This window comes from Schistocerca nitens, chromosome 2 (assembly GCF_023898315.1).
Source record: "Schistocerca nitens isolate TAMUIC-IGC-003100 chromosome 2, iqSchNite1.1, whole genome shotgun sequence".
NCBI lineage: Eukaryota > Metazoa > Arthropoda > Insecta > Orthoptera > Acrididae > Schistocerca > Schistocerca nitens.
In genome coordinates this window covers 273,176,489-273,203,686 of record NC_064615.1, presented here as the reverse complement: position 1 = coordinate 273,203,686, position 27,198 = coordinate 273,176,489, and the positions used below count along the sequence as shown (strand labels likewise).

Here is a 27,198-nt window from a genome sequence, read left to right as displayed (position 1 = left end):
CTTCTTTTTTTTTTTTTTTTTTTTTTTTTTGAATGAGAGTGTATTTACAGTCTAATTTAAACTTAGTCAAACTCAGCCACAAATATTTATTTCTATTATTCGATTCACTATCTCCTCATTAGTTACTCAACGTCTCCTGTTTAACCCTCAACGTTCTCCTGTAGCACAACATTTTAAAAGCTGTTATTCTCTACTTCTTTGAACTGTTTCTACTCCACGATTTATTTTCGTAAAAGGCTAAACTGCAGATAAATATCTTTGGAAAAGATGTCCTATCATTTAAAAGTACATTAGATCTCAACAAATTTCTGTTGTTTAGAAACGCTTTTCATAATATTGCCCGTCTGCATTATATCCTCTCTACCTTTTGCTAGAATGAAATTATTTCAATTAAAGCAGTCTTGATCGAATGTAAGTTATTTATTTCATTCTGTGACCGGTTTCGATCTCTTCTCCATGCAACTGTCTCTTGCTCTCACCACGGAGTGAAATGGTCTGATGATGATCCTATAAGAGCTCAAAATCGGTCAAAGAATGAAGTAAGTGACTTACATACCATCTAGACTGCTTTCATTGAAATAATTTTATTATAGTTTCATCGATCGCTGTTTTTTCCACGGACAATATTCCAAAAACGTTCTTAAGTTATTTTGATACCCAAATAGTGAACATCATCTATTTCTTTTACTGTCTCATTTCCTAATTTAATTGTCTCAGCATCGCCTGTTTTAACTCGACTATGCTCCATTACTCTTGATTTAGTTTTGTTGATGTACGTTTTGTAAGCATTTTTCACGATACCATCCATTCCGTTGAACGAATCATCCAGATCCTTACCGTATCTTACAGAATTCTCCCTTAAACTGAACCCCCTTTCCAAATATCTCCTTGGTATTCTTTACTGCTTCCTTAGTGTAGAGGTTAAATGACACAAGTTGAGGGTACAACAGGTCTCACTCCATTTTCTATTACGACTTCCCTTTCATAACTTTAGACGGTTACACGGTTTCATTGATGTGACTCCGGCCTATGTTCGACGCAGCCATCCCCGCAGATGACACGTGGCAGCACTAACAGTGGAGAATGGAAAGCGTGTGGTGGGGGTGAGGGGGAGGGGGACGCGGAAAACAATGCAGTCGTTGTCGTAATGCGGAAATGGAGGGATTCATCTGACATCCAAAAGGGCATGAACACTGGCTTTCAGGCCAAGGGTAGAAACATTTCCGAAACGGCTAAGTTTGTTAACTGTTAGCGAACCGCCGTGATGAAAGTACACCGTCCATGGCAAAAGGGCGCGGTCCAAAACTGGCGCCGAGGCAACTAAGGTGCACCACGGGGCATAGATGACAGGGGGGAACAAGGGCAATGGAGAAGTGTACGGGCGAATTGAGCAGCTGACCGCCTACATGAGCCAAGGGTTACCAACGACAGTTCAGCGAACGTTGCTGCGTATGAGCTTCCGCAGCAGGTGGCTGGTTCTTGGATCCGTACTGACTGCTGCTCATCGGCGACGAAGGCGCCAACACCGCAATTGGACGCCCATTCAGTGGCAACAGGTGGCCTTTTCAGATGAATCACGTTTCATGCCCCATCGGACAGATGGCCATTCTTGAGTACGGCGTGAATAGTCTGGAAGCAACCAAAGCGGAACGTTCAGATCTAGAGAAAATTTTTCTGGCATTCGCTGGGTGATCTCGTCATTCTAGAAAATACAATGGATCAACACAAATTTCCATTTGTCTTTGGGGACCATGTCTACGCCGCATGCAGTTTGTTTTTCCTCGGCACGATGACATTTACAAGCAGGACAACGCAATGTGTCACAAAGCTCGCAGTGTACGTGCGTGGTTCTAAGAGCAGCGGGATGAATTTATCGTATTCCCCTGGCCACCAGACTCTCTGGGTTAAATCCCAATCGAGAATCTGTAGGATCACCTCGATCGTATATTCGCGCTGTGGATTCTAAGCCGAGCAACCTGACGTAGCTGGCAACGGCATTGAAGTCGGCATGGCTCCACATCACCATTTGTACCTTCCAGAACCTCAGTGACGCTCTTTCTGCACATCTCGGAGCGATCTGCGCTGGAAAAGGTGGCTATTGATGCTTTTGACAGGTTGTCATATTAATGTGAATGTACAGTGTATAAATGCAGTCGGGTTTCTGCTGAAATCGTAGCAAACATTGCTCTTGCTGCTGCTTTCAAAAAGATTGTCTTTCAGACAATGTAGAATAATTTAGAGAACTTTGTTACGCGATACACACCGTCTAGATAGTAACCGTAGCTGTTTGCGTTTCCGGTACAGTCTACAGTTATCTCTTTCCTGGCTCAGTGTCTACCCCATCCTCGATTTTCTTTGTCGAAAATACTGTAGGAAATAACTGGGGGACGACCGGACTGCATCAAGACACTGAATGACCCAAAATCGGGTCTCTGTAGATAGAAACTGGTGAGCCGAAACGTAGGGACCACAGCCAGCGCGAAACTGAATTCCGCTTCCGCGCATTGTAGACACCCGACGCGGTTGAACCGTGCGCGGCTCGTGGTCATGCTGTTTATTGCTCGTCATCTTGTTTTTATAGTTTCTGTCGCCTCGTTTCTTTTAACTCGATTTACTGGCGTCACTAAGTTGCTGGTTTGCTTGTCCGTGAGTGACAGCAGCAGCGCTTATCGATAAGTGCACCGTCGTACTAGCTTAGGAGCGACCGCGAGTATTTCTGTCGTCGTGTGTCTGAAGGCAGTTGGGAGCTCAGTCCGGGGACGCAGCAACAGTGAAGTCGGCGAGGAGCACCAGTGAGGTGCGGACAGCCAGTGCTCGCCGACCGCTGGCGACACATGAACTGCCCGACGGAAGGAGATTGGAGCGGGACGACCGTTGGTCGGTTGTTCCGTTGGTCGTCTCATCGGGCGACGTGTATTTAGTCTTTTGACCGTTCCTGAGCCTCGTCACTTGGTCATCTTGCCGGACGTGGATCGGTTCCTTCCTTGGGCAGGGATGTCAGGTCGCCAATGGGCAAGAGTTACCTCTGCACGGATGGGTCCGAGCCAGGGTGCCCCGGTCGCCGTGTCTCCGAGTTCCGAACGGACATGGGGTTGAGTCGGGTTGGAGCTGCAACCAGCTTCGGACAGCCAAGACCGTCGCCGACACATGTAACTTGAGTGGGAACGACCTGGGTTGGTCGTTCGGTCGGTCGTCTCATCGGACGACGTGTATTTGGTCGTCGACCGCTTGTGGAAACACTCTATATGTCGAATTGATTCATCCTTGATGTTCCACAGTGACTGCTTTTGCGATTGTTCAAGTTCTTGTGCAAGTGTGTTTACGTGTAACCGTGTGTAGCTTCTGTGATTTCCACTGTGCAGATGAATACTGTGTGCGTTCTGGAGTAGTCCGTCGGTCGGTTGAAATGGAGCAGCGAGTGTATCGTGTGGAAGGGAATGGAAGGGAATCGATTAGGCTGTTGGTTGGCTCTTCAGCCGTCCCTAGGTCGTGTTGCCACCCGATTGTTTAGTGTTACGCTTGGCTGCCTGTCTCACCAAACTGTGCTTAGAGCTTCCCCCAGGCCGATCCTAGGAACACTTCTGAGCACCACTGTCTGTTGCTTGTGATTGTCATTTTTATTTGGTCGCAGGTACTGTGCCAGGCCTTCAGCCCTGTATTAATATTGTATGTTTTATGTTAAGTATATGGCCTTCAGCCGAACTTCATGACAACAATTTTAAGATTAGGCCTTCAGCCGTGTTTTATTTAAAATTCTTGTTGCTCTGTATTTAGGCCTTCAGCCGCGTTTGTTTCAGAATCTGTGGCTTTAATATGTAGATCCTTGTCTGTAAAATTTTTTCTTTAATTATCTTGAATTATTGAAACGGGCTTCAGCAGTGTTGTGTAAATGTTTAGCTTAAGGTTGTCATTAATTATTTTGAATAATTGTTTGCCCCTTCAGCCGACAAGATAGTTCAAGTTTCTTAAGATGTTTTTTGTTGCACTGTGTACAAGATTATCTTTAACGCCTCTCTTTTATTATGTAAAAAATTCTTTTATTGGATTTCAGCCGAAAAAGTAGTTTGAATTTTCCTTAATATGGCCTTTGGCCGAAATTTGTAAATGCTTGACATTTGAAGAATTTCCTTGGCTGATCTGAAATTTTATTTTGGCATTTAGCCGAGAAGATATTGCAATTTTACTTAAGTGAGGCCTTCAGCCGTTACTCTAAATCCTGGTGTTCTAAAAGCAATCATTTAAACTTATTCTGGAGAAGTTACTTGGGCCCTCAGCCGTGAATTGATCTTTCTTGTTTTAAAGACAAAACTGTGCCTTGGTTTGAGAAATAAAGTTGTGCGTTCTTGTATAACAAACAATAATTGACCTTGGCCCCTTTCCACAACCTGACCCGCTCTGTCCTACGAAACCAGATTTTAGCGGTAAAGGAGCAGAGACGAATGGGGAATCACACTAGCAACGCTGCAAGCCGCATATGTAATTCACTGACTCAAGCGACTGTGACAAAGTCGAAATTATTATGGCCAGGCAACTGGGAACGTGCGTCTAGGAAAAAGCTACTACTACTGCCGTGAGCAGCTATGGTGAATGGTTGAAGGATGGTGACACGGCGAGACGGTGGCAAGGTGTTGGACGTCGGCGTCTCACCACGGAACATGGAGGTCGGGTTCGCCAGGCGTATAAAGCAGGATAGGCAGCGATTTGTGGCAGGTCTGCCGACAGGGTGCAATGCTGGTGCAGGCACAAGTGTTTCCGGTATCGTCGATGGTAAATGCAGCGAAACCGGAATAAACGGGATTTGACCGTGGATCAATGGAAACGTGCCACATGGTATGATCAATCACTTTTGTCGTTACAGCACGTCGTCAGTCGTGTCTGGTTAGGCCGTGATCCAGGTAAACGGCTACTGGAAACATGAACCTTGCCATGGACGGATGCAAGTGGGGGACAGCATTATGCTATGGGGGACACTCGATGGGTCTTACATGGGACCTGTGGTAGTAACCACAGTCCACTGCATGATCGTTGATGTGGACCCCGTCTATCCCTTCAAGCTTAATTTGCTACCGATGGAGGTGGCATATTCCAGTAAGATAGAGTTCCTTGTGAAAGGGCCAGAACTGTGATACGGTGGTTCAAGGAGCACGATAGTCGACTCACAGTGGTGTCTCGGCTACCAAATTCGCTTGACCTGTACGCTATGAAGCACATATGGGAATCTATTACGTGCCACTTTTGGCACAAAAACCATTGGCTCGTAATTGGCGTGACCTGGGTAGAGATCTGGTGTCACACATTTCCAGACACCTATCAAGGACTTGATGAACTCATTCGACGCAGAATCGGATATATATGTCGTTCGAAACGTAGGCCAGTAGGTTATTAAGCACGGTAGTCATGATGTTTCGGCTCATCAGTGCGCTGTGGGGAGACTTTTGTGTCAGACCAGGCCTACATTGGGTAAAGCTTGTATGTGTGCTTGTGTGTGTGTGCAGAGGGCAGCACAGAGGAGTTCCGCCGCATGCTGCAGGTGAACGTGCTGGGCCTGGCGCTGTGCACCAAGGAGGCCGTTCACCTGATGCGCGCCAAGGGCGTCGACGACGGCCACATCGTCAACATCGGCAGGTGACGCTCGCTCCCTTCTCCCGCCCGCCTGCTGCTTCTCACCCTAATCAGTGCCTCATTACTTATTGTCTGCTGTGTGCTTGCAGCGTGGCGGGCCACTGGCTACCCCTCATGTCGGAGGGCGCTTTCTACTACGGCACCAAGCACGCCGTCAGGGTGCTGTCCGAGGGCCTGCGTCGCGAGTTCCTCCAGCGCGACTCCAACATGAGGGTCACCGTGAGTACTGCTACCAGACTAGCATTTCTGCTGAAGAAGTAGAGCAGACTCCAGTTCCCTGCCGCTCCGCCTGGTATCTACATGTACTGGGTGATCAAAAAGTCAGTATAAATTTGAAAAATGAATAAATCACGGAATAATGTAGATAGAGAGGTACAAATTGACACACGTGCTTGGAATGGCATGGGGTTTTATTAGAACAAAAAAAATACAAAAGTTCAAAAAATGTCTGACGGATGGCGCTTCATCTGATCAGCATAGCAATAATTAGCATAACAAAGTAAGACAAAGCGAAGAAGATGTTCTTTACAGGAAATTCTGAATATGTCCACCATCATATCTCAACAATAGCTGTAGTCGAGGAATAATGTCGTGAACAGCACTGTAAAGCATGTCCGGAGTTATGGTGAGGCATTGGTGTCGGGTGTTGTCTTTCAGCATCCCTAGAGATGTCGGTCGATCACGATACACTTGCGACTTCGTGTAACCCCAAAGCCAATAATCGCACGGACTGAAGTCTGGGGACCTGGGAGGCGAAGCATGACGAAAGTGGCGGCTGAGCACACGATCATCACCAAACGACGCGCACAATAGATCTTTCACGCGTCTAGCAATACTTTTTTTGGTTCCAATAAAACTCCATGTCATTCCAAGCATGTGTGTCATTTTTTACCTCTCTATCTACATTATTCCGTGGTTTATTAAGTTTTCAAATTTATACTGACTTTTTGATTACCCGGTATTTTTCATAAGCAGTTATGCTATTGCAGATCATTATACACCTCTGATGAAGCAGTAGAGCAGACTCCAGGTCCCTGCTGCTTCACCTGGTAATCTACATATATGTTTCACAAACAGTTATACTACTGCAGATCATTAAACACCTTTCTGACCCACTCGTAAATAGAACGAGAGAAAAAAAAAATCTCTATAAACTTCCATATCATCTGTTATGAACGACTAGGACATCGATGAACGACAATGAACTGTCTCTTTTTCTTATTTTCTGTACAACAATCAGTATTACGATCACTCCGATGATGTTGCCATGGGAAGCCTGTAAACTCCAGCTGTTGCAAACCTCTTCATGGAGAATTTTGAGGATATTGCCTTAGACACAGTGCTATTAAAGCCTAGTTGTTTCTTTCGATACAATGACAACTTTTTCGTCACTTGTCCCCATGGATGTGACAACCTCCACGAGTTCTTAGATAATTTCACCGGTGCTAACATTAACATGCAGGTAACTACGGAGGTAGGAAAAGACAATGCATTACTCTTCCTCGTGGTCCCGGCGGAGGTTCGAGTCCTCCCTCTGGCATGGGTGTGTGTGTTTGTCCTTAGGATAATTTAGGTTAAGTAGCGTGTAAGCTTGGGGACTGATGACCTTAGCAGTTAAGTCCCATAAGATTTCACACACACACACACTCTTCCTCGCCTCGTGTCGCGCAAGATAAGCCGCCTGCTAAAAAGACATAAGATCAAATAGATTTCAGAACTCCGATAAAAATCTGGCAATTACGGAGACTAGTTAAAGACGCAGCACGTCTCAAAACACCTGGGGTCTACAAGAAACCTTGCTAGAGTGGCCAGTATTAGATCGTACAAACAGTACGCACTATGGAACAACGCAGGAAGGAGCATGCGAGCTTTTATCGCCTGCGATACTCCGAGAAAGCCGAGGAAGTCGATTTAATAAGCATGATTTAGAAAACGGTCACCGGATCAAATTTCACGGAACCTCTCTCGTCGCTTTCACCAACAAGTCCTGGGACTGTGTAACAGAAGAAGCCATTGAAATAAGTCACCTATAACATCCTTGATACAGACGAAAGCCTGCAGCTCAGCGCAGTGTGTGATCCAGGCGATCGCGCGGTTGAAGCGGGTACACCGAGTGCCGAGTCAACGAATGGCCATATATGGCGATGCCGCAGGCACCAGTGACGTCGCAGCCGGCAGCTAGGGTATATAAGGACGTACCATCAGCCCACTGGCAGTCATAATAATTGACAGTGGCCAAGGAGCGCTTGGCCGAAAGCTCGTGTTATTTTAATCTCTTGACGCCGCTGAAAACTGGAGAACGTTTTATTCAAGTATTAGCAATGATTGAATTGTGATCCGAGCAAAATTCGACCAGGCAACTTCCACTTCCATTCCAGTTCTCCTACCATTTTTGCGTTCTCTTCCTTTTGCTACTATAGACTTCCAATCACAATTATATTTTCATTTTGATTATCAATATGAATAACTTCTTCTATCCCCATTACATATTGTTTCAACGTTTTAGTGATGTTTGGAGCTAGTTTACACCACTGTAGTGAGTGTTGCCTCCGCGTCTATTTTGGTTAGGATAATAAGTGCTACTGTGGTGGGTGTTGGTTTCGTGTCCATTTTGGCTAGTGTAAAGCATTCAATACGTTGTTCGTAATAGCTTACCGCGTTCCTGTTTTCTAATTCATTATTAGATCTTCTGTTGTGCTACCTCTATTTGATTTTGTATTGATCACCGCATACTCACCTGACCAGAAGTACCATTCTTCCTGGAACTGTAATTCAGTCATTCTCATTATCTCTAACTCCAACATACCCATTTCTGTTTTTAAGCTCTCTAATCCATCTTCTCTAACATTCCATGCTCCAATGCGTAGAATGAGTTTTGTTTCACCTGATGACAACGTCGTCCTGAGAAGTCACGCCCAGAAGCTAGATTAATGCAATATTTTACCTCAGGATTATTTTATCCAAGGTGATATCGTCATCATTAAGCCAGAAAGTGGGCTGCTTGACATCAGGCTGTAGTTTCAGCTTGTTTTCAGTTTTTCGTAGTACCAACACAGCATGAAACGTCCCCTTTGAAAAATTATACATGACTGTGCTTAAACTGACACAATATTTTTTAGCGCAACGCAATCTGACTTTCAAAAATCTCTACAAAAGAATGGCCCTGACTAACATCAACCTATACCTTTCACAAATCACTTACCTCACCAAAAATCTTCGTTACTCGAACTACTGCAATACAGCGAGCGCCACTACTGCCAGCTAAATAAAAGATTCAAACTACTGAAGGCACTAACTACTGATATGCATAGTTAGCAAATGAAAGATTTTGATGGAGAACAAGCAATGTATTTACCTTAATAGTCATAATATATATAGCAGTTCATGACATCCAGTCTTACAAATTTCAAAACTCCGCCATCTCTCTCCCCACATCCACCACTGCTGGCGGCTCACCTCCAACTGCGCAACGCTACGCGCTGTTAACAGCCAACTGCCCAACACTACAATGGCAGACAACAATGCAAACTAGCCACAGACCCCACACAGCACAGCCAGTGATTTTCATACAGAGCGCTACGTAATGTTGCCAATAAGAAAACATAAACAGCCTACTTACATAGCCACCATGCTCCCAACAAAAAAATTTTACAAACTGTTTTGGGCAGTGGCCAATAATGATTTGATAAAATTTTTCATAATTACAATAACAAAGAAATCAAATGCACACACTTATTGATACAATGTTGGTCAAAAGCTAAAATTTTCTCACAGTCCATAAAGACAGTCCTGATCATTCATCACAGTAAAATTGCAGTTTTATTTTTTTTCTCAAAGTCTGAGCAGTAAAAGACAATGCACACAGAAGTAGTTGATTTCAATCCAGTCTTGAAGAAGTAGTGTTGTCCTTCCAACAGAAAGACAGTGCTGACTCTTGACATGCAGACAGGTAATGGTCCACAACAGAGCAAACCCACAGCAGAGTCAGTCGAAGTTTTGAAGAATATTGGTAGGTAGGTCATCACAGAGCAGACCACTGTAGTCTTGTTAGAGATTACGGTATTGGTGGGCCACCAGAGGTGCAGACCCACTGCAGTCCTTGTAAAAATAATGGTGTTGGTGAGTCATCAAAGGTGTAGACCCACTGTAGTCCTTGTAGAGATGGCCAGCAACCATCTGTTGCGACTGTGCAGGTGCACAATCACCATCGAAGAGTCTTTCGGACAATATAGCAAGTCCATAAACCACCACTTGCGCACTCACAAAAAATTTTTTTGAAATGTCTTTAGAACGAGCAATGCTGTTATCCAGTCCCTTGCTGAATTATTAACACACGTGCAAGCACTAACAGCCCAACTTCTCACATACTGTGCATATATTATGACCAACAGAAACGTGTGCAGTGAAATGATACTTAATTTGAAGAACTGGTAACAATTACAATTTGATAACATAAAAATAAAATAACAAAGGTACAAAATACATCATTAAAGAACATAACAATACAGATAACATTTGTAGTAACACAGGCTTTACAAAAGAATAGAAATAAACATATACATCAGTGTTACAAAAATAATGACATAAGTACATACATAAATATCAGAATAACTTTTGAAACATCGCCTTCACATATGAGCAACAAAACAGAAAAAATAATGTCTAAACATCTTTGCAAAGTAAATAACATAGTATTAGAAAAATTCTACAACGTAGCTCATATCAGCTAAATACATAAAGACAGGAAAAACACAAATATACAAGAGTACACAAACACATAGCAGAATAACACAAGAGGAAAGGGCAGGGTTTGTTTTCAGTGTAACATTTGGTACTGCAGTCCGACCTAAAACTTCATTCCATAGATCTTTCGTCTTATTTCAACATTTGTTTCCACCAAAAAAATCCTATCCAAGCAGGCTTTCTGTATTTACATGTTCACATATTTCTTACCTCATTATTTATTTTCCATTATCTTACCTATTATTTATTTCCAAGAAAATCCTATCTAAATCTGTTGTCCCTAAACCCTACTTTTTTGCTCATATCCTCTTCCAAAATACTTTTTTTGGCCAAACCATTTTCTTATAGCTTCTCAATACATTTCTTCCAATTCATCACAACTCGTTCTCTCATATAGCCTACCCCATCTTAAGCTAATTTAAATCTACTGAGCTCAGATGCTAAACTAAGGAACGAGGAAATGCAGCAGCACAAAACAATTAACACAAACAGCAATGATAAAAAATACAAATGGCAAAGCAAGCAGCATAAATTAGCAAAGCAAATGCAATATTAAAACTAATATAAGGCAATGCGCAGCAAACAAGAAAAATAAATCCGTAGTAAAACTGGCTTAACAGAGTAATACAAAGTCAAATTCAGTAACATTGTGCCTGGCAAACAGCAGCAGCAAATGCAATAACTTATATCTAAACATGACATAGCTCAAGCAGAAAAAACATTACACTAAAAATGGCCATGTTTAATACCTATGTCACATCTTAACACTAGGGTGATGCATCACAGAAACTTACTCTGCAAGAAAGTTACCAAGTCATTAAAAAAATTATTTATGCAATTCCTGTGAAGGGAAATGTCTATTTGTGCTCTCTTTTCTAAGAAAGTATATGAGAAACGTATTCTTTACTGAGTCTGTAGACAGAAAATAGTGATATTAGTACATCTATTAAATTTTATAATAACCAATGCTGCAGTGCAGCTAAAAACTAGATATTAAAGAAAATGAGCAAATATGTACAAAGGAAGGCATGAAACATCATTCATTAGCCATATGGCATTTCATAAGGTAGTAAAAAAAATCTCTCAACTAGAAAGACAATAGATGTAAAATGTTTCTCATCATTTCATTAGGCATTTTAGTAAATATCATAAATTACGAGCTCCACAGTGTAATCATATGTTTTCAAGTTTGAGCGTGTCGTATTTGCGATGCTTTCTAGAAAGAAATGTCAATAGCGAGGATAATGGCCTCTTTTTTTTCTTACCTGTGCCTCTGAAAGGCACACACAAATTACTTTTTTCCAGGCGATTGTCACGCAGCAGGGTGCCCACGACGCATTACATGCAGGTGGTCACTTAACTTTCTTACCGAAATATTTGCGACACCAGTTTGCACTACAGTGACAGTCTCATATACAAATAAAATTTCACAAGTCGAGAAATTACAGTAGAAAAGTGTAGAAACAAAATCCTATAAATATAACAGTGTCCAAAAAATTTTCGACAGCATTGTAATACATTTACGCATGTACACACATTTCATAATTCTTAAAGTACGATTCTTGGTTTCCAACATCCTTTTTCACATATCAGAGACCCTAACCACTGTTCATTACTCCTTACATTATTACACATATACATATTCGTCGACACTTCTTCAATATTTCATCATAAGAAATATGTAGCAAAATCAAATTCCTCATATACGGTAGCATCATCTTATTGATCATAAACATACCGCAACAGCATAATACATATCGTCGTCGTAATAATAACATCATAACACCTCAGTCAAATCTTGAAAACGTCGTAGCTTTCTGCAATAACTTCAAAACTGAAAGAAAATTCTCTGCTCATTTAAATAGTGTCATCTACCTCAAACGTACTATAAACATCATGATCCCATATCAAATATATCATTCAAAGCTCTCATAGTATCACAATGGTTCCGAAAAAATATGAACAGTTCACAAAGTACAGACAAAATACAATTTCATTAGTATGAAATTATCCAACTGTGTAATTGCGTAAACATGTGTCACTGATGTAGTAAAAAAATGTTTGTCTCTCAGTTAAATGATCAGATAGCTGTGTAATTTATGTGTTAGAGAAATATGGTACCGAAGTGTTAAGTTGTATAAGCAAAAACCATATTAGCTAGGGCTCCTTGTGCTTGCCAAACACATGGTACACAAAGTAAGCGTGTACCCCCCTGAGGATTAATGTAATTATACCCTCAGGTGTTACAGGTTACAGCAATGGAATGAAATGTATCACGGAAAACTTCCTTTATAATTCAAAAATCTTTAAAAAATAAATGTTTTAAGTACAAAATTAATCACTCAAATACATGTACTGTAGCGCTAAACTGTGCGTCTTGTTGTAAGATAATCTCTGTGTAAGTGTCGTAGTTATCGTCCTCTGTAAGCAAAGTTCTGCTGAAATCAATGTACTTACCTCATCTTAAACGAAAGTGAAATGCTTTGCGTATAGATATCGTAGTTATTACGTACCTTACCGTGATCAAGAAAGTACTATAATGTAACGTATTGTTGTGCTACGAAAAAGGCGGTCTCATTGTAGCTATACCACGAGAGTTACTACTAAAACATGTTTTACTTCCCAGAATAATACAGAAAAACTGTGCAGATATAAAACAGATACAGCGCAAAAGCAATAATATAAATTGTGTCACTCATTAGTAGCTTCGTGATATAGTCGTGTAGCTGTCAAATAAACTAAACACTGTGCCGCCTGCTCACTATAACAATGCATTCGTAATTTCTGTTTAAATAAGTTCTCTTGGTTCTTGATTAGATATTTAACTTCAAACATTGTTGCATGTTAACAGTTTCTAAGTGTGACAACGCGTGCTAGTAGCGTGAAGTGAAAAATTTTATGGTGAAGACTAAGTTAAAAAGCAGATTATCTTTCAATAAACTTTTTAACATGTGAAATGTGGTGCAAGCCTTTACTCTTCCTACTATGCAGAGCTCCAGCTTCAACGGAATTATCATGTGGTATATGGTACATCGGTAAAGAATGCTCAAATTTTTCTCAAGGTCAGCGTCTACGTTATTTTTCGCGGAGCCAGCCGGCGCACGTGTCTGCCTGCGGTGCGAGTCATTGTCTGTCTCTTTGTTGCCGCGCGTCGTTACTGGGATTTGGAGGTCTAACTTCTACAAATTCACCTTGTCGAGAGGGCCCTGCCCTGTTTGAAACCCGCCAGTTCTGATTAAATTCTGGTCTGTTGTTACGATTATATCGTCTGTCGTCATAACGGTAGATTCCGTAATTTCTTTCTTGTTGGTCACATGGTCTAGAATGTCTCCCTGAATCGTAACTGCGCTCTGAACTGTTGCATCTGAAGTTATTCTGTCTCCCATGATAATAATTGTTTTGGTTACCATATTGTCTGTTTCTGTGGTTATCTATGTCATATTCATTACTACGGAAATGCGATCTTTCTTTGTAATTATTACTACTCTGCCAACGTTTGTCATACAGGTGGTGTCTGTTTTGGTCACGATTTACTTTGTAAGAATAGCCTTGTCGTGTATTATTTCTGTCATCGCGGAATTGTGACAGATGTGACCTGTAATTGTTGTGCTCCTGTTTTCGCGTTCCGCGATTGTCAGTGTCAATTTCCAGTTCTTGTAACAGTCCCTGAAAAGCTTCAATGTCGTCTTTGCAACGTCGTGCTAAAATAATGTGTCGTAAATGTTCAGGCAATTTGATTAAGCAAATGCGGATGAGTTCTGAGGGGCTGTATGGGTTTGAAAGATACTGTTTCTTATGCAACATGTCTTCAAAATATTTCATAACACTGGAAAATTCAGATTGTTCGAAACGTTTCATCATTATGATGCTATGTTTTACTCGGTCTTGTGTAGCTTGAGACCAATACGCTCAGAGGAAGGCATGATAAAATTCTCCTTTACTGTGGCAATCGTGAATGACCGATCGCATTCTTACAGCTGGTTCATACTCTAAATAGCCACACATAAATTCTAACCTGTGCTCCAATGACTAGTTGGGAGGAAAACAACGAGAGAATTGATGAAGCCATGCTTGTGGATGAATGTCGTTGTCAGAATTCTTAAATGTTTTGAATTTACGTGTAGTAATGAACAGCTTATAGTCAAAATCATCGTGTCGGCGAGTCGCACATCGCTCATTGTTACGTCGTGTCGGCGGTTCCATCTCAAAATCCAATGCGCCTTGCCAATTTCTTTCATAATTTCCGAAGTGTCCTGTGTTATTATTTTGTGGTTGTTCCGTATTTCTATGTCCCTCTTCCCCTACTGGAGCGCGAGTGTCCTCTGAAATGTGTAATTCTTGTATTACTTGTGCCAACTGATCTTGTACTTCCCGGATTTCTCTTTTGTACTGTGTATTGATTTGATTTTGATTTTGTTTGAATTTTCTAATGTGTTCATACTCTTCAGTGTCCGTGAAGGCTACAGGTCTTGTGTCATTCAGATCATCATCTACCTTTGTAGATAAGTTAGTGAACTGATCTGAGGTTCGGCTACTTTATCCGTTAGTGAAATTATTTCCTCTGTGTGTTTTTCTGAACAAAGTTTCAGAGTGTCCATTTGTGTTGAAATCGTATCTACTGTGTCTTTTAAGTTTTCCTGAGTTTTTGCAAGTTGCGTAACCGAATCGGTAGATGCAACTGAGTCAATTTTAGCTTGCAAGGTGTCGTGATTTTCATGAACAATAGTTTGCAGTTCTTTTATGGCTGCTTCGTGATTCTGTAATGCATTTTCATGACGCGAAAAAATAGGTTGGAAATGCTCACAAATTTGTGTTTTTACGTCGTTACAGACTTTTTGACATTTCGATTCGATTTTATGTAACTCAGTAGTTAAATCTTCACGTGTTTGTTCAAGTGTGGTGTGAAGATTTTGTTCCATTGCGTCTAACTGTTGCTGTGTTTGTCTCTGGTGTTGTTCCATTGTGTCTAACTTTTGAAGATTTTGTTCCATTGTGTCTAACTTTTGTAGCCTTTGTCCCATTTGTTGCATTAACTGTAATAACAATGCACTGGTGTCTGAAACATGCTCCTCAGTGCTATTCGGCAGTGCATTTGAACCGGCAATATTCGAATTTTGAAAAGCAGAAAATGTGTCTTGACTTATTTGAGAAAACGGCGAGGACGCAAAACCTGAATCTACAGTATTTGCAAGATTGTGTCCTGTCATTTCGGAATCCTGAGGCGAGCTGTTGCCGACCGATCGATCGATAATGCTTCCCTGTTCACTAATTGTTTCACTGTCTACACCATTATTTGCCGCCCGCTCCATTTCCCTATGCACAATTACCAAATTACTACTTTGAATGTCTGTTAATTCATTACACAGTGGTGCTGACAAGCTACGCTCGTCGTCACTATTATTTCTCAGTTTACTTTGGAGCCTAGTGTTACGTTTTTCACACGCCATTATTGTCACAACATTTCACACGATAACACAGAAAAGCACAATTTGAAAAGCAAAAATAAGAGAACACATTAACATAGCACTGAAAAAAAATCTAGTTAATTGCAAGCGCAGCTGCGAAATACTTGGTGCAAATTTACATGCATGCCACAACTGTTTTACTGTACAACAATGAAAGACTGCAACTACAAAGGAGATTCTCTCTACAATTACGCGCTAGCAATAAACTAAAGCTACACTAATTACACAAACTACAAGACAAATCAGAAGATTCCAGTGAGGTATCCTCGGCTAAGGGTCGACATATGAAACGTCCCCTTTGAAAAATTATACATGACTGTGCTTAAACTGACATACAATATTTTTTAGCTCAACGCAATCTGACTTCCAAAAATCTCTACAAAAGAATGGCCCTGACTAACATTAACCTATACCTTTCACAAATCACTTACCTCACCATAAATCTTCGTTACTCGAACTACTGCAATACAGCGAGCGCCACTACTGCCAGCTAAATAAAAGATTCAAACTACTGAAGGCACTAACTACTGATATGCATAGTTAGCAAATGAAAGATTTTGATGGAGAACAAGCAATGTATTTACCTTAATAGTCATAATATATATAGCAGTTCATGACATCCAGTCTTACAAATTTCAAAACTCCGCCATCTCTCTCCCCACATCCACCACTGCTGGCGGCTCACCTCCAACTGCGCAACGCTACGCGCTGTTAACAGCCAACTGCCCAACACTACAATGGCAGACAACAATGCAAACTAGCCACAGACCCCACACAGCACAGCCAGTGATTTTCATACAGAGCGCTACGTAACGTTGCCAATAAGAAAACATAAACAGCCTACTTACAAGCATGACCATGTTGGCTAATGTAACAAGCTCAGATCAGTCAGTCATCCTGGCTGTTGCCCCTGTAACGTCTAAAGAGACTGCCGCCCCTCTTCAGCAATGACACGTTTGTCTAGATTGTCTGCAAACACTCTTCCATTGTGGTTACACCTGCGGTACAGCTATCTACATGATTAAAGCACACAAGCTACCTCACCTCGGCAAGGTAAATGCTTTGTGGAAAGGGTAGGGGGCAGGAGTGTAGTTTTCAATGCGGATCATTATCTGAAGCATATAGTTCTACTTCCGTACTGCCTTTGGCAGAAAAAAGCCTGTAATTACCGTCTCTGTCGCTATTATAATTAACGGCATGTGTGCACAGGACCCAGAATTTTACACATTGTTATTCATGGTATAAAATTTTCATGGTCTTTACAAAGCGCACGTCTGCGTAATAATTATTTTTCTCCAATGTTCACCATGTTCGATAGCTCCAACTTTCACTCGGACCGGAGGCCACTTGCACATCGATGAAATTTGATAGGTAATCTCTGCTGCCGAAACGAGAAAGGAAAAGATGCGTTTGTTAGTGCAGGGGGTTGAGACATCATCGTTTCCAATATTCGTGGCGTTGGCACGTTTTCATTGCGAGGTATCTCCAGCAGTCTCTTCATAATATTCATTCCTCCCCCCTCCAATCTGGCATCCATTGTTGTGTAAAGGTGTCTTCCTAACTTGTCGTGTGTTATGGTCTTGAGCTTTTCTCGACTATGTTCGTGAGGTCGTCGTTTTAATTTCTTATCTCCTTGTTAAGGACCCTCTTGCATCACCCACCATCAAGTTACCTGGTTACATGCTACGTCCAACTATCTTTCATGCCCATCACACAGTTATCCTTTCTCTCTAGTATGTTCCCTGATCTGTTTGCTTCTTTTGTTGTTCCTCCTAGTAACTGTCAAAATGCGTCTCAACATTCGTCGTTGAAATACTACTGCCCCAGGTGAAAACTCAATATGTTATAAGCAAAAAGAAAATTTTCCAGTTATGTTCTAGTAACAGCGATCGCTTCTTTTCCCAGTTTACGGATCTGAAATTATCCTCAAGGACTTCTGAGAATAGTTTTGATGATATAGGCTCTCTTCGCCTAACTCTTCTTTCAATCTCACTGTCCCACTGTTCAGCGGATATCTAATGCTGCGCCGCTCTAGCGACATGCTCAGGTACTGTGTCATAGGAATTTCCAAGTGTACCAGCTATGGAGACCAGTAAATGCAGGGAAACGAAAACGTAATTAAATAACTTTACTTATGGAGGCAGGGTAGCAAGCGCGCTAACGCACCCCTTCCGGGACACGGGGAGGCGAGCCTCATGTCGAATTCTCCTTGCAGATTAATGACGGGTGCTGGTATATTGGCCAGCCTGGATGTAGTTTCGAAGTTATTTTTGACATCCACATAGGTACAAAGGGCGTTCAAAAAGTTTTGCACAGTCGTCTGTGCAAAACTTTTTTTTTGCAGGAGCAGAATGTAATTTTTTGTTAACATTTTTGGAACATTTAACTATACATTGAGCCTACTCAATGTAGCCTCCATCAGCTGTAACGCATCTGGCCCAACGTTCTTTCCATGATGTAAGTGCACTTTGTTAAAATTCTGGGGTCTGTCTTTTACACCATCGCTTGACACAGGAAATAAGGTCTTTCTCACTATCAAATGTTTTACCGCGCAGGTAGGTCTCCTGACGACCAAAGAGGTAAAAATCAGAAGGAGCCAAGCCGGGACTGTAGGGAGGATGAGGAACAATTTTCAAAACCATTTTTCTGATTTTCTCCTGCTTCATAAGGGCTGTATGGTGTTTGGCATTGTGATGGTGTAGTCTGATGAGCTGACCCTGAACTGTGGTCTGTTGGTCTTGATGGCACGTCTCAGCTTGTTCAATGACAAACAGTAACGGTCCTGGTTAATTGCGGAACCAGGTTCCAAAACATCAATGAAAGTGACACCACACTGATCCCAGAAGAAGGAGGCCATCACCTTCGGCCTGCTGTTCGTGAAAGTCTTGGTTTCTTCTTCCGAGGGGAATCTGGATGACGCCACTCCATGGATTGGGTTTTGCTCTCAGTTTCTGACAAAAACAACCATGTTTCATACTGGCAGAGTCATGGCCGTTCATGAAGTGGAACTCCATCACCGACCGTTGTCGCAACCTGACATCTACTTCACGGTCCATTATGGCTCACCTGTAAATGAATGAATATACTTTTGTACACCAACTTATAGCTAAATGTTCTAAGTATGTTCACAAAAAATTTCATTCTCCTCCTGCTAAAGAATAAGAAAATCAGAGACGACTGTGCAAAACTTTTTGAACTCCCTTTGTACATACTGGGATGGTACCCACATTCCATCTCAGTTATACTTTAGGCATACACAGAAAACGTTGCTGCACTTGAACACGAGATCTGCACCACACGCCGTGAGATGGGGTGGTATAAAAATTCCTCCCTGGAGAGAGTGGTGGCGCCAGAAATGACGCCCAACACTGCCAAGTTAGCATGGTGGCCCAATAGAAAACGAGAAAATAACAGTAGGAAAAGAAGAATTAAAACTTTATGACGATGTTCACATTATATTTTGAAATCAAATCGTGTTTAAGTACATATAAATTGTACCTAAAGTGCGGGTAGCCCTGGTGCGTGGTTGTGTTGACTTTCACTTGCCTTCCAGGAGATCAGCCCTGGTGTGGTGGCCACCGACATCTTCGACAAGCAGCAGCTCCTCTCGCGGGACGTTGTCCTGAAGCATCCGCACATCATGCCGGAGGACATCGCCGATGCCGTCATCTATGTCCTGGGAACTCCGGGTTCTGTGCTAGTACGTATGTGCCATCTCTGGAAACTTTCCACCTATGAGCCGACAGCACCAAGTTCAGGGACTGAACTACGTTGTGTATTGATAAGCTATGGCATTTTCCTCATTTTCCCACCACTGTCTATTGTATAGTAATTAATAAGTCATGATTAAAAAAACCATTAATTATTAACAGAACAATGGACAGATCGGCAGTTGCTATCTTTGGGAAAGATAAATTTGGGTTCTGGAGAAATGAAACATGTGACGCAATAATGACCCTACTAGTTACCTTAGAAGATAGATTGAATGAAGTCGTACCTACATTTTTAGCCTTTGTAGATTCAGAGAAAGTAGTTGGCAAAGTTAACTGGAATACATTCTTTGAAACTCTGAAGCTCTTATTTTCTGATCTTCAATCCTAAGACTGGTTCTTCATGGACCGAAACCGTTCGTGAAATTTGTTGATAAATTATTTAATGAAGCAACGTGTTTCGAGGTATAAACATCATGTTCAGGCTACAATGGCAATAAAAAATTTAACAAAAGCACACGTAGATACCAAAATTGTTTTCTAGAGTCTTTGCATGCTTTAGTTAGTTTCATATTTCAAGGATCATGTTGTCTGGTAAATCATAACTATACGGAATGAATCATTTCACATTCACATCACAAATGAAGTACATGTGGCTACATGCTGAACGACTTTTCATTTTTTAAATGTTTTATTTTATTTTTTTCAACATACAGATGTGACTTAGTAATTCCTGCACACCACCTATCACGCATTACAATAATAGAAATTCTTCTGTGGAATAGAAGGAGTTGTAAAGGAGAAACTATTTCAGTTTCTTTTTCAAATTTTTCTTTTCTCTCTGTCAGAACTGTTACATCCCTGCATCTGGTATCAAAAATTTTTGTTGCAGTGTTATGTACCACTTTTGGTGCTAAACACAATCTTAACGTGGAATAATGAATGTTATTATTCCTTTTGCTTTTGCACTGGATTATTTACAACAAACTTAATGAGGGAATAAATACAATTGAAGCAATAGTCGCAAGGCCCAACTTTTTCAATAGATGTCTACAAATTGATCGTGGGTGAGCACCATATATTATTGTTTCATTGCGTTTTTGAGCTTTGAATACTTTCTTTCTTAAAGATGAGTTATCCCAGTACATTAATCCATGCGATATTATAATGAAATTAGCAAAATATGTCAACTGACTGTTATGTCTCTCCTCAAAATTTGCAGTGATGCTAACTGCAAATGTAGCTGGTGACGAAATAATAAATGGGGTGGAAACTTCAAAACTTGTAGGTGTCCCCGTCGATGATAATGTAAACTGAAGAAGCAAAGTTTACAATATCATCAATGCATACATCTCAAAATTTTGAAGTTTCCGCCATAATTATTAATTCCTAACCATGTATTACACTAACCACTGATATAACACCCCTAAATGTGCAGAACTGAATAAATTAGTCTTTTTAAAATTAAGAGTGAGGGCATTCGCAGAAAATCAGTGATACTGTTAAGAACATTAACAATATATATATATATATATATATATATATATATATATATATATATATAAAGGTGATTCACGAAGATATGCCAATATTTTAATATGTTATTCCACAAGTAAAACTAAAGAAAAAAGTTCATATAAACATACGTCCCCGAATGTTTAGTTACGGAGTTATGGCTAATAAAATATTTTGCCCGAAATTTAGCAACTTCGCTAATATGAATCCATCGAGAAACTGTACGACATTAAAGTAAAACACAATTTCCATTTATTTTTGTTGTTATTGATCTGGTGAATGTGATAAAGTATGTTCCAGACGTGTGTTTGCAGTAGCTTTCCAAACCAAACATCCAGAGAAGCAAAGAAGTAATTTCGTAAAATTTTTAATTTATTAACTACTTGGCCCAGTTTGTTTTTTAAATTCCAGACAACTACACAAAGTTTTCAATATAAGTTGTAGAGAATTTAATTTTGGAATCATGATGATAATAACGTTAACTGAAATTATCTGAATGTGTCAGATAATCTGCTTTTATTAATACAATAGCGGGCGTGAATTCATGTTAAACCGGAACAAACAAAGCTGTGTTAAGGAAGCTGTACTGTGTACATATAATTTCACAGTACATTCACAATAAATGTTCAAAAATATCTCCATCGAGTTCAATGCATTTAGCTTCATGTATTAACAGATTTTGTTGCTCGTTTCAGTTTCATAGGATTGTTCTTAATTTCGTCTACTGCATTCCTAATGCGAGCAAGTAACGCCTCACGTGTATTGACTTTGTCCTGAAACTGTCTTTCATCCATCCCCATACACAAAAATCCATTGGTGTTAAATCGAACGATTTGGGTGGCCACAGACGTGTAGCATAACGACCAATCCATTTCTGTGGAAAATGTAGTTGGTGAAATATGGAGGCGCACCGCCATGTTGAAAATACATTTGCAATCGCGTAGCAAGTGGAACATATTCGAGCAAGCGGGGCATTTCTTCTTGAAGGAATTGTAAGTACGTCTCGCCAGATAGACGTCCTGGGAAAATGTATGGTCAAACAAAGTGTGTGTTTGTACCACACGCCACATTTAGGCTAAATAGCTGCTGGAAATTGCGTTGCACTGTCGCATGTAGGTTTGCTTCAGAGCATACGTGCTCGTTATGTAAATTGTTCATACCATATCGAGTAAACTGTCTCTCATCGGTAAATAAAAATGTATCTGTGTAACTACCTGTTAGTATTCAACCCGTTGCACAACTCCAAGCGAACGACAGGATCTCCAAGAGTACATGTTATTGTACTTAAGTGTACGCGATAACTGACATCGTGAAATGCCTAACTGTTGAAGGATGCGTCGAGTAGTGGTTCCCGGGCTACGTTGAACAGCATCCATAATATCCTCATCATCGTCTTCAAGTATCGAGCTCTCGTACTGTTTATGAACGCTAGGTAGAGAATCTGTTTTCCGTAAAATTCTAAATACTCCACTAATGGTTCGTGCATTCGGAATCCTCCGAGATGGATAACGTACACGACATTCGTTAACTGCAGCCGTAGAATTACCAACACATTTATTTTTGTTGTTATTGATCTGGTGAATGTGATAAAGCATGTTCCAGACGTGTGTTTGCAGTAGCTTTCCAAACCAAACATCCAGAGAAGAAAAGAAGTAATTTCGTAAAATTTTTAATTTATTAAGTACTTGGCCCAGTAACACCATTTAGGCATATTCCTCTGTCGTAAATTAAAAAGGCATCACTATTGCACAAATAATCTGCAAACTAAGACAGTTACTATGTGGTTTCACTTAAATACATTGTTGTTATTATGTACTTTCACTGAAAAATGCAGAAAACTAACTAGTTTCAAGGTTAGGAAACTCACTAAAGTAGCCAAGAATGACAAACGTTTCTACGTTCTTAATGGAAAGTAAACAAATTTACTTGTATAACAATCTATGATTCTCTGGATGTTCTGGAAAACTACTGCAGATACACGTCTGGGACATGTTTTATTAGATTCACCAGATCCATAACAACAAAATAAATGGAAATCGTCTTTTTCTTTAACCTCGTACAGCTTTTCGATGGCTTCATAATAGCGAAGTCGCTAAATTTCAGGGAAAATCTTTTACTAGCCGTAATTCTGGTGCCATCTAAAAAAAAAAAAAAGAAGATAATTTTGCTTGTTGTATATTATACGACGGACGATAGTTTACATATATGAGAAACACAGGTAGATCTAAGACTGAGCCTTGGGGAACCCCATAGATGACTTCTCTTGAGTCAAAATAACACCCGCAGACTATTTTGGTTGAATTACTAAATACAACTTTATGCATTCTTTTGGCTAGCTACGACATTATCCATTGACTGGTCATACCATCAATCTCATAAGAATTCAATTTATCAAGGCGAATACTGTGATTGAGACAGTCGCAGGAAACACCTACCACGCTGTTTTATTATTTAATGCTTGTAAAATTTGACGAGTAAACGTGTAAATATCATTTTCAGTAGAGTATCTCTTCTGAAATACAAGCTGTGATTTTCTGAGGATATTATTTTTGCTCGGTGTGATACTGTTCTAGGATACATCACCTCAAAATTTATGGAAAATATCATTAGTGAAACAGGTCGTTAGTTATTGTCATCTCTCCTGTCATCTTTCTTAAATTAGATTTTGAACACGATGTATTTCAGCCTCCCTGGAAAAATGCCTTGAGATAATGATGCATTACATATTTCAGATAAGACCAGGCTTATTTCAAGGGAACACCATCAAAACCAGAAGAGGTTTTATTCGCGAGGGAGTGGAAGGTCTGTTAGAAATGTATCCGACCTTTTTATTTTGACCTGACCAAATGGATTTGAATTTAGCATGCTCGCATGTGCCTAGCTTCAGCCTTCGTGCGAAATCGTCCCACTTGTCGAAAGAGTCAGTTGCTGGTAAGCAGCATTGAGTGAGTTAGTGTGTAGTGCTCCCGTCGATTTTTCATTGCAAGGGAAACGAGAAACTACTGGAGCAGCGATACTGCATCATATTTTGTCAGAAACTGGGCGACAGCCAGATGGAGACTGTTCGGAAGATTCAGACAGCCTTCGGTGCTCACACTGGCTTCGGTGCTCACACGACATGCTGGACTCCATAAACAGTGACTCCAAAAAGAGTGACCCCGACTTCGTTAGCACCACAGTCACTCGTATCGAGTGTTGGGTGTACGGGTACGACGCGGAAACCAAATCCCAGTCATCACAGTGAAAGCATTCCTCATGGAGACCAAAGAAGGCCTGCCAAGTGCGCAGCAACCTCAAAGTGATGCTGACTGCTTTCTTTGGCTCCTGTGGTGTAGCTATCCCGTTCTTCCTCAAGAGCCGAGACAAAAGAAACCAGCGATGTTGGGCTGTGGGATCTGGAGCGATGTAAATGTTGTAACTCATCCCGAGCGTGCTCCATTGGTTTGAGATCGGAACTCTGTGCACGAGAATCCATTTCAGGACTGTTTCCGTCCACAGACCATAGCCTCACAGATGCTGCTCTCTGACTTGGTGCGTTTTCAAGCTGATACCAAAAATCATCGTTCCCAAATTTTTGTCTACTATACGCACAACAAAATGCTATAAAATGTGTTCTGGTCCTGCCGCGTTAGGCGCAGGAAGGAGACCACATCCTAACCACGAAAAGCACTCCCACGCCTTACTTAACCGTAACTTCTTAGTACTTGACATTGGAATTAGACTCGGTAACAGTTACCGTTCTCCAGGAATTCACCAAATTCAGAATCTTCCATCGGGTTTGCCACAAGGTATAGCGTGATTCATCCTTCAAATAGGTTGTTTTCAGTCATCCACTGACCAGTGGCGTCGCTCTCTACAACTGCAAAAGTGTCACTCAGCATTGAATGCGGAAATGTATGGCTCATGAAGAGCTGCTCGAGGACTGTGCCCTGTTTTTTGTAACTTCCTGCGCACGGTCACTGTGCTCGCTAGACTGCCAGTGCACTTGGGAACTCAGGAGTACTTCCTCTAGCAGATTTCATTTGATTTGTCCAACCCTTCTCCTCAATGCTCAACGGCCCCTGTCCTCCAGACATGAGGTCTTGCCGATCTTTAATTAGCTTTGGTTGCTACTTTCCATTTCCTCTTCACAGTCACGTTACAAGCAGTCGTCTTGGACACCTTTAGGAGGACAGATACGTCTCTGATGGATTTGTTACTCTGGTGAATCCAGTGTCTGGTTCGCACCAGAAGTTACTGAGCTCCCCTGACCTATCCAGTCTGCTGTTATTGCTTCTCTGTTAACAAGAGAAACTCCCCGACGCCTTTTGTATTGGGGGGTATACCTCTCGTGACATCTGATCAATTCCGCATTGCATAATGGTGTCCAGATACCACAGGTAGTGCACATGTAAGAGCAGGTGACTTCCATATCAAAACAGAGGTAGCTGTTGGCCGGAATTTCATTGTAGAGTTAGTTGCTGTACTGCCATCTGTCTACCAAGTGTTACAGTCCGGAACAGTCGCTGCCACACCTGTCATCAGCATGTTGTTGGCTACAACGGAAAGGCAGCGACAGTTTTGCGCAAATCCAGGTACCCACGGTAAAATTACAAATGAATTAAAAACAGTCTTGACCGCAATAAAAAGCACTCCTGGAAATGGAAAAAAGAACACATTGACACCGGTGTGTCAGACCCACCATACTTGCTCCGGACACTGCGAGAGGGCTGTACAAGCAATGATCACACGCACGGCACAGCGGACACACCAGGAACCGCGGTGTTGGCCGTCGAATGGCGCTAGCTGCGCAGCATTTGTGCACCGCCGCCGTCAGTGTCAGCCAGTTTGCCGTGGCATACGGAGCTCCATCGCAGTCTTTAACACTGGTAGCATGCCGCGACAGCGTGGACGTGAACCGTATGTGCAGTTGACGGACTTTGAGCGAGGGCGTATAGTGGGCATGCGGGAGGCCGGGTGGACGTACCGCCGAATTGCTCAACACGTGGGGCGTGAGGTCTCCACAGTACATCGATGTTGTCGCCAGTGGTCGGCGGAAGGTGCACGTGCCCGTCGACCTGGGACCGGACCGCAGCGACGCACGGATGCACGCCAAGACCGTAGGATCCTACGCAGTGCCGTAGGGGACCGCACCGCCACTTCCCAGCAAATTAGGGACACTGTTGCTCCTGGGGTATCGGCGAGGACCATTCGCAACCGTCTCCATGAAGCTGGGCTACGGTCCCGCACACCGTTAGGCCGTCTTCCGCTCACGCCCCAACATCGTGCAGCCCGCCTCCAGTGGTGTCGCGACAGGCGTGAATGGAGGGACGAATGGAGACGTGTCGTCTTCAGCGATGAGAGTCGCTTCTGCCTTGGTGCCAATGATGGTCGTATGCGTGTTTGGCGCCGTGCAGGTGAGCGCCACAATCAGGACTGCATGCGACCGAGGCACACAGGGCCAACACCCGGCATCATGGTGTGGGGAGCGATCTCCTACACTGGCCGTACACCACTGGTGATCGTCGAGGGGACACTGAATAGTGTACGGTACATCCAAACCGTCATCGAACCCATCGTTCTACCATTCCTACCGAGCGAGGTGGCGCAGTGGTTAGCACACTGGACTCGCATTCGGGAGGACGGCGGTTCAATCCCGTCTCCAGCCATCCTGATTTAGGTTTTCCGTGATTTCCCTAAATCGTTTCAGGCGAATGCCGGGATGGTTCCTTTGAAAGGGCACGGCCGATTTCCTTCCCCATCCTTCCCTAACCCGAGCTTGCGCTCCGTCTCTAATGACCTCGTTGTCGACGGGACGTTAAACAACACTAACCTAACCTAACCTCTACCATTCCTAGACCGGCAAGGGAACTTGCTTTTCCAACAGGACAATGCACGTCCGCATGTATCCCGTACCACCCAACGTGCTCTAGAAGGTGTAAGTCAACTACCCTGACCAGCAAGATCTCCAGATCTGTCCCCCATTGAGCATGTTTGGGACTGGATGAAGCGTCGTCTCACGCGGTCTGCACGTCCAGCACGAACGCTGGTCCAACTGAGGCGCCAGGTGGAAATGGCATGGCAAGCCGTTCCACAGGACTACATCCAGCATCTCTACGATCGTCTCCATGGGAGAATAGCAGCCTGCATTGCTGCGAAAGGTG

General features: G+C 42.1%; 1 protein-coding gene across 2 annotated transcripts in view; it reads left to right on the top strand.

Annotated features, from left to right (window-relative positions):
• Positions 1-27,198, top strand: part of LOC126234357 (dehydrogenase/reductase SDR family member 11-like) — a 78,697-nt gene that overhangs the window by 39,286 nt on the left and 12,213 nt on the right. Inside the window, exons 3-5 of one of the 2 annotated variants that reach the window (XM_049943043.1) lie at positions 5,496-5,625; positions 5,712-5,841; positions 19,384-19,530. In XM_049943043.1, the coding sequence (XP_049799000.1) occupies positions 5,496-5,625; positions 5,712-5,841; positions 19,384-19,530 (407 nt within the window). The remainder of the gene's footprint in view (positions 1-5,495; positions 5,626-5,711; positions 5,842-19,383; positions 19,531-27,198) is intronic. The other variant, XM_049943044.1, reaches the window with a different exon arrangement.